The sequence below is a fragment of the Crotalus tigris genome, unplaced genomic scaffold (genome assembly GCF_016545835.1).
Source record: "Crotalus tigris isolate CLP2741 ecotype Arizona unplaced genomic scaffold, ASM1654583v1 scf7180000017625.6296891, whole genome shotgun sequence".
In the NCBI taxonomy this organism is placed as follows: domain Eukaryota; kingdom Metazoa; phylum Chordata; class Lepidosauria; order Squamata; family Viperidae; genus Crotalus; species Crotalus tigris.
The window spans coordinates 5,095,072-5,102,943 of NW_024096520.1; the positions used below are offsets into that span (position 1 = coordinate 5,095,072).

General features: G+C 56.5%; 1 protein-coding gene across 2 annotated transcripts; it reads right to left on the minus strand.

Annotated features, from left to right (window-relative positions):
* Positions 1 to 3,484: 3,484 nt before the first annotated feature.
* EGR1 (early growth response 1) lies at positions 3,485 to 6,709 on the minus strand. 2 transcript variants are annotated; one of them, XR_005555586.1, is made up of 3 exons: positions 6,294 to 6,709; positions 4,163 to 5,931; positions 3,485 to 3,934 (listed from the first exon to the last, which is right to left on the minus strand). XR_005555586.1 is itself a non-coding variant. In XM_039334064.1 (2 exons), exons 1-2 carry the CDS (start codon positions 6,541 to 6,543, stop codon positions 4,541 to 4,543), a joined length of 1,641 nt encoding a protein of 546 aa, XP_039189998.1. In that variant the 5' UTR covers positions 6,544 to 6,709; the 3' UTR covers positions 3,485 to 4,540. The 2 variants fall into 2 exon arrangements, 1 of the variants encoding a protein (XP_039189998.1); XM_039334064.1 differs by having other exon boundaries at positions 3,485 to 5,931.
* Between the last annotated feature and the right edge of the window lie 1,163 nt (positions 6,710 to 7,872).

The following is a 7,872-nucleotide window of genomic DNA, read 5'->3' on the forward strand; positions in this document are numbered from 1 at the left end:
CTTTGCTTTCTTCAATTTAGCGCCTTCCGACCTGTTGAAAGTATAAGGCGCGGGATTCCCGGCCAGGCAGAGGATTCTGGAAGTTGTCCTTCCTCCCAAACTTTCTGACGGTCCAGATTGGCCCAGGCGCAGCTGGATAAAACCCCTAGACCAGGGGTAGGCAACCTTGGCTCTTTTATGACTCGTGGACTTCAACTCCCAGAATTCCTGAGCCAGCATAGCTGGCTCAGGAATTCTGGGAGTTGAAGTCCACGAGTCATAAAAGAGCCAAGGTTGCCTACCCCTGCCCTAGACGCTGGGTTGCTTTTAAGCCCTCCACCCGCAACCAGCTCTCCGGTCCTTTTCTGGGGAGCCGGGAGACTTCTCTCGCACTGTCTACGGGACCACAGGAGTCTTGGGAGCTTTCGGGAGTTTTGCAGCCTTTCCCCCGCCGACCGTCGTGTGTAAGGAGTGTTGAACACACCCGTCTGGCGGACACAAAGAGTCTCAAGGGTCCATCCGGACAGTGAGCCAGTGGAAAACTTTTTCAGCCGGGTTTCCGGGGCGCCTTGACCTCCTTGGCTACTGGCCAACTTCTGAACAAGTCTGCTGCCATTTGAAACGACCAGCCCGCCCTCAAAGGCGGCTTGCTCTGCCCTTCAAGGGCTGGTGCTGCGGGACTTCTGGACCGCTCTCCTCGGGGGAAGCCCCAGCGCCCACTTGGCCTTCCAGCTCTCTTCCTCCCGGAGAGAAAGGAGGCGCCTTCGGATCTCCTGATGACACCTCCTGAGGACGTGACTCCGCCCATTCCCAACCTGACACCCTCTTTTGTTTTAGACCAGTGTTTCTCAACCTTGACCATTTTAAGGCATGTGGACTTCAACTCCCAGAATTCCACAGCCAGCATTGCTGGCTGTGGAATTCTGGGAGTTGAAGTCCACATGCCTTAAAATGGTCAAGGTTGAGAAACACTGTTTTAGACCATACGCTCCAGGTCAAGACAAGGAATGGTAGGGGACCCCACCCCAAACACCAGCTCCTACCCAGCTTATCCTCTGGCTGCCCCAACCTGGGGTGCGGTGGGGGAGAAGTCTTCCTCTGGAGACAGGAGCACGGCTATCAGCAAGGTATCCAAGGACCCCTAGGGCCGGCAACAGGCACCTGCTTGTTGGGGGGTTCCGGACCCGAAGGCTAATATCTCTCCGGCTTTCCAAAGAACCGTCTAGAGCAGTGTTTCTCAACCTTGACCATTTTAAGGCATGTGGACTTCAACTCCCAGAATTCCACAGCCAGCAATGCTGGCTGTGGAATTCTGGGAGTTGAAGTCCACATGCCTTAAAATGGTCAAGGTTGAGAAACACTGCTCTAGAGCACTTGGGTGGAGGAGTTGTCCAAGGGACGCCTTTTGTTCGACGGCGCGGACAGCCTCCCCTTCTTCAGTAGCTGCTCCGCAGAGGCACAGCTCCTGTCTCTCCCAGTCCTAAGCGCAGGGACCGAAAATCAGGCTGTTTCGAAGCTTCCGACAAGAAGCCAGTTTGTCCACCTGTGGCGCTTTTCTCAGGACAGGCAGAAATGCGTCCGATGCAGTTTTTTAAAAAATTGTTTGCCTACCTTGGGGAAGGTATGCCGCGGCATATAAATAAATTTAAATAAATAAATAAATAAATAAATAAATAAATAAATAAATAAGATTCTGCATGCTCTGCACAGGAATCAGACCTGAAAGATTTTCCGTTTTGGAAAGGCCAGATGGGGTGGTTCACGGAGCCTCTTTCTACCCTGTCAAACCAATGCCAGAAATACCACGATCTGGAAGGGAGATCCGCCAGAGAATTCTCTGCTATAGTCTGAAGCCCCTTTAGGCTCGGGGGGGGGGGGGCGCGAGGACTTCTTCCATTTCCATTCTCAGTGATAGCCCCCAACCCACAAAGCTGTTTTGCTGGACAAGAGGGTTTTTCCTACATCCTAATCGTGGAGCTTGGAGCCCCGGAGAAGACTCGGAGGGACCTTCCCCCCTCAGGTTGGGTCTAAAGGCTGCGGCGCAGGTCCTTCTTACTACAGGACGGCATGCTCGATCGAGCGCTGGAGGCTGCGCGTGTTTTGCTCAAACCGGAACGGAAGGGGAGCTGTAGCCTTCTGCAGAATAAAAGAGCAACTCCAAAAGCTGTTTTCCCTACAGAAATCAAGGTTTGGCATCCTCGCCTTTCGCGCCGCCGTCGCCGCAGCCTCGGAAACCCCTCAGCTCTTGGAAAGGTTCAATAGAAAAAATAGTCCGGCCAAACTAGAGGTGGGAGTGAAAGCAGAGCAACTTCGAGGGCTTCTCGCTGCCCGGGGCTTGTCCTAACTTTGCTCGCGGATCCCCCCCCCCCGCGCGCTGCTCTTGTATTTCACCGGCGGCTTCCTATAGCGAGGGGACTCGGACGGGGCTCTGATCTAAATAGATTCTGCCCGGAGCAGCGACCTTTCTTAGTTTAAGGAAACCTGGCCTACTGCGTTCTAGTCTGCCTGGTTCTGCCTGAGTTCTTGGGATCCGGAAAGAATAACAACCGATTCCGTCCCCCTCCCACCGCTGGGATCCAGACTGGGAGCAGGAATATGACATAAATTTGTCCCGGAATGGAACTGAGATCCACACTCTTCTTAGTCCTCAGGATCTAGGATTCTGTAGAGTCCTCTCGGCAGGTTCTCTCCACTCCCCCGCCCCCCTTTCTCCAACTGCCTCTGGAATTGCTTGGCTTCTGCATTTAGGGTGCATCAAGCAATCTCTTTGGATGCTCCTTTGATTGCTTCCCCTTCCCCCTCCCCTGTAAGCAAATGATCCTTGTCTCCAGAATAAAATGATGGCCTGTGTGTGGGAGGGAAAGGAAAGAACAGCTGAGAGGTCATAGCCCCCCCCCCAGATCCCAGGGAAATAAATCCATAGCTCTTCCCCTCACCTCCCAGACATGTGTTTGTTAGCCATTGATGGAAGTGTAGGTTTGGGGGATCAGGTACCTTGAAGTAATGTTGTAAGAACCCTAAGTAGTATGGGACTCCAATTTCCATCTGCCTCAGCCAGGAAGGGCAAGATCTGTGGCCCCTGAGAAAGCCATGGGTTCCCCATTTTTAGATTTTTCTTTCTAAGCCCAACTGTTTACTTGACAAAAGAGAGACTCCATCAGTGACCCACCCAGCAAAATCAAAGTAATAGGAAGAGCTCACATTCCTCCTTCCTGCTTCAGTGCCTAGACACAGACACAGACACACACACATAGACACACAAACACACACTCACACACACACAGAGAGAGAGATTTCCAGTATGTCATGGGATTGAGAGTGATGGTGACACTGACTGGGTCTCAAAGAAGTGGCCAGCCAACTCCTCAAGTTCTTCCTGAGTCACAAAAATAAAGTGTCCTTCCCCCACCCCACACACCCCTGGCAGCATCTTCCCAATGGAAAAGAGCAAGGGCAGCCGCCAAGCTGGGCCTGGAATAAGGAAAAACAACAACAAAAACAGGACTGCTGGTCTGTTGATAGTTTTATTAACTTTTCTGGAGGTTATTGTACACCAAATATCCCATTGGCAGTAAAGCGCATTCAATGTGTTGGCTTATAAACAAACACAAGTACAAAGTCAAAAATAAAACCACAAAAATAATGAACCGCATGTTCATAACATACAAAATTGCCGCCTACTCAGTAGGTAACTACAACATTTCAACTGCTGAATGTATTTATAAATTTTTACACTTCTGTAACAAAAATAGACTTTTAAGAAGTACGGTTTTTTGTGTTTTGTTTTTGCTTACATTCCACCTTACGCTCCTTTCTCTCTTTCGCATTTTTGTTTCTGAGCCTCAGTCCCTCCTTTTCACACTTTCCCTTTTCTCTTAAGGCTAGATGCAAAGCATCCAATCACACCAATGCATGACGTCAGCAGGGCTTCACAACAAGGCACCAAGACTTGGGACTGGGAAAAAAAAACAAAAAACGGAGGAAAACTAAGTAACTTTTTGCCACATGAGAGTGCTTTTCATCCTTAAGGTGATATTTACAAAGAACATCACACTCTTGACATGCTCAAATACATAGTTTTAAGTGCTGCTTTTTTTTTAAACTCCCGAGCCCCCTCCCCCAGACACGTTGTAAAAGTCAGTACAGCTTTGTCGTCACTAAAAGAGCAAAACTCACAACTTACAAAATAATAATAATAATGGTCCTTCGTACTCCAAAGAATAAGCAAGATGAATTTGCAAAGAATTGGCACGTCGAGGGTCCCCAGCGGAAGCAAAGCCGTGGCAGGGTGGGCAGGCACACGATATCACAATTGAGACGGCCTGGAGCCCAGCGTCCTTTGCTTTCTGATGGATCGCGCCCCCCCCCCCCCCGGAGAGAAGGGAAAGGGGGCGGGGGCTCTCGGGAAAGAAGGTCGCGCTTGCTCATCCATGCAAGGTTCAGTTCTTGGACAGAAGTGGAGCAACTCCACGATCCCGGAGTTGTCGAGCTGCTTTTCAGGCAGTTGAAAGGTCCGGAGGAGCCGGGCCTACACCAGGCCCTTTTGGGACCCTTTCTTCTCTCAACAGATCTCAATGGTCCGAGGCGAGAAAGTGGAGGCCAAGTCGGGAAGGGTTGAAGTCACTGAGGAGCCGAAGGGGCTGGAGAGGCCGCCGGGAGAGGGATAGGGGCTGCCCCCTAGCCCCGCCTGGCTCTGAAAGGTGGAAGAGGCGATCGAGGCGTAGCTGGTGGCCACCGAGGGCGAGGGGAACGAAGGGAAGGCCGAAGTCACGGGGGAAGAATAGGAAGTCGCCGGGGATGAGTAGGAGGCGGGCACCGGTGAGGGGAAAGAGGTGGCTGCGGGCGAGGGATACGAGGTAGAGCAGGTCGAGGCCGAGTAAGGGGCCAGAGGGGAGGAAGTCGAGGGTGTCTGGGTCCCGGGGGAGCCCTTGTCGGCCTTCTTGTCCTTCTGCCGGAGGTGGATCTTGGTGTGGCGCTTCCTCTCGTCGCTGCGGGCGAATTTACGGCCGCAGATGTCGCAGGCGAAGGGCTTCTCGCCTGTGTGCGTGCGAATGTGTGTGGTGAGGTGGTCGCTCCGGCTGAAGTTGCGCATGCAGATGCGGCACTGGAAAGGCTTCTGGCCGGTGTGGATGCGGATGTGGCGGGTGAGCTCGTCTGAGCGCGAGAAGCGGCGGTCGCAGGACTCGACGGGGCAAGCGTAGGGCCGCTCGTGCGGCGGGGTCTTGCTGGGCCGGTTGGGATACTTCCTCATGCGGCTGGGCTTGACCAGCTGCGCCTGGTAGGAGCCGCCGCTTGGCAGGCTCTTGGCCTCCTGCGGAGTGCCGGTGCCGGTGCCGCAGCTGCCGCCGCCACTCTGGGTAGCGAAGGCCTTGATGGTGGAGAGCGGAGTGAGTGAGGGCTGCGGGCCCGGGAAGGGCTTTTGCTCCACCGAGCCCAGACCCAGGTCGCCCGGCTGCGGTGGCGGCTGAGGCGGGAATAAGTAGTCCGGAATGATGGGCAGCTGGAAGCCGCTCTTGGCCGTCGGGTACGCCGGAGGCGGAAACTGTAGTGAGGCTCCCGACGGGCTGGGAAACGGCTGGCTGGTCGGCTCTGGGAAGATGTCAGCCCCGCCGGGGTTGGGGAAGGTGGGCGCCGCTGAGTAGATGGGGCTGGGGTCGCTGGCCTGCACCGAGCAGCTCAAAGCCGGGCTGGGAGAAGCGGAGCTGGCGATCGGCGAAGAGGCGGAGGAAGACTGGGCCGACGTAGTCGGGGGGTTAGCCATACCCACCAGGCCGCTCACCAGGCTGAAGAGAGGCTCCGGCCATAACGGGGTGCTGCCTCCTCCGCCGCTCGACGCCGGCTCCAGAGAGAAGCGGCCGGTGTAGGTGATGGGCGGGAGGCGGGTAGTTTGGGTCGGATAGCTGGTCTCTGCTAAAGGTTTCTCGCCGTTCAGAGAGATCTCGGGAAAAGTGTCTGCCGAGGGAAGAGGGGCCAGAAATCAGTCCCCCGCACGGTGCCTTCCCCAACCCCCACGAGCCCCGCATGCCTCCAAGAGGCGAGACTTTTCCCCCGGCCACGCGCTGCCCGCCGCCCGCGTCTCCCGAGGACCGTCCCCTTCCTCCAGAGGGGCCGAGTGTCTCCGCACAACCTCTGGCAGCGCTTGGCGCCCTTCCAGCCGCAGAAGGCCGGGGCCGGAGTGAGTGACGCACACCGGAGCATCCCCCCCCCTCCCCGCTCCCTCTGGATAGCGGAATTCCCTGCTGGAGAGCAGACGGACGGGAGCTCCCAGCAGAATCTGTCCCGTCCCCCTACCCGCGGGACGTGCTTCTGCCTACCTGCAGCGAGGTGCTCGAAGGAGTGCTCCCCACCGTCGCCGGAGGGATTGAAGCCGCCGCTGCCGCCGCCGCCGCTCTCGGGGCCACCGACGGGATTGAGGAACTGTGGCCCCCCACCGGCGAGCAACATGATCTCTTCTAGCTTGGGGTAGTTGGTGTCCATAGTAGGGGGCGAGTGCGGGAAGGGTCCGAAAGGGTCGGCCATCTGCAGCGAGGGCAGGAGCTGCATCTCGGCCTTGGCTGCAGCCATGGGGGTGTTCTTGGGCTTTGCCCGGGGCTACACGGAGGGTGGGCTGCCGCCCGCCGAGGGGTCCACTGGGGGCCTGCTAACTCCGCGGCCGGCCTGGGGTTCCCCCTGGCTCTGCCCGCGGGAGGCGCTCGGCTCCCTCCCCACCCACCCTGCCCGGGGCTGCCCTTCGATCTATTCGCTGAAAGCTCTCGGCTCCCCGCCCGCCCCAGAGCAGCCTCTATATATCTCGTCTCATCTCTCCGGCCTGCCTCTTTCCTGACGTACATGTCCAAATATGGAAGGCAGGAAGCCCTTATATGGTGGCAAGCGAGAGGACCCGGCCTGGCGTCAGAGCTCGACATTGGGGGAAGCCGAGTGGTGCGGTTGGGGAGGGGGAACGCGCGAGCTTCCCGCTATCGCCCTGGGGCCTTTTTTTGGCTCCCGCCGTGCCAGTCCCTTGGCGCGAGCCTCTGCGGTGTGGTCTCCACTGTTTTCCTTGCGAGGTCCCCCCCTCCTCCTTGCCGTTCCAGCCGCGGTTGCCGGAAGCCCCCGGACACTGAGGCCATATATGGCAAAACCCTTATAAGTCCTTGTTCCGGCCGGAGCCTTCCTGCTCCTTATAAGGCAATTCCGGCAGAGGCGGGCGGGAGAGCGAGGAGGAGAGTCTGGCTGGAAGGGATGGGAAAGGAAAGGAAAAGGAAAAGGGGGAGGAGGAGGAGCGCTTGGTCTCCCTGAAGGGGCCAGAAGCTGCAGAAACGCCTCTCCCGGTCTCGGCGGCCGAGAGGTACTATTTAAACCTGCCAGGCCCCGGGCGAGGAGGATCTCCTCCAATCTGAGGCGACAGGGGGCGCGCGGCAGGGTAAACACCAAGCAGGGCGGCACTAGTGCAGCGGGGCAAGTGTCTCACACAAACAGCTGAGACAAAACAGCCGGTGGCGGCCCAAGCGCCAGGAGGCTCTGGGGTACGGTACCCCAAATTCGGAGCATCCGCCGAAGCCCCATCAGACGTTTAGACGCAGCACGCAGGGCGGTCGGAGGCGAATTTTCGGTTCCTTTTTCAGTGCAGCTTCTAGGAGACGTTTAAGTTTCTAATCTTCCCGAGGCCTCTTTGAATTTGCCATTAGGAAATGGCTTCGCTTACTTGGAGTTCCCAGATCTTGCATTTGTATATGCAATTAAGGTGACATGGCTCTCTCGGAGCGCTCCCCACCCCACGCCTTGTGTCTCCACAAGCGGTTTCTTCTCTTGGGGAAGAAACCCTTTCTCTTGTCTAACGCGGTGACATATATGTCTATTTCTTTACACCGAACGTTGTTCCTGAGGTGCCCCATATAGACACCGGGTGACCGA

What these genes read in the sequence shown, in the direction of transcription:
- EGR1 (XM_039334064.1), bottom strand. Translation starts at nt 6,543, where the DNA reads ATGGCTGCAGCCAAGGCCGAGATGCAGCTCCTGCCCTCGCTGCAGATG. An exon ending in CTTCGAGCACCTCGCTGCAG is followed by an intron (nt 5,932 to 6,293) that starts GTAGGCAGAAGC and finishes TTCCCTCGGCAG; the next exon opens with ACACTTTTCCCGAGATCTCT.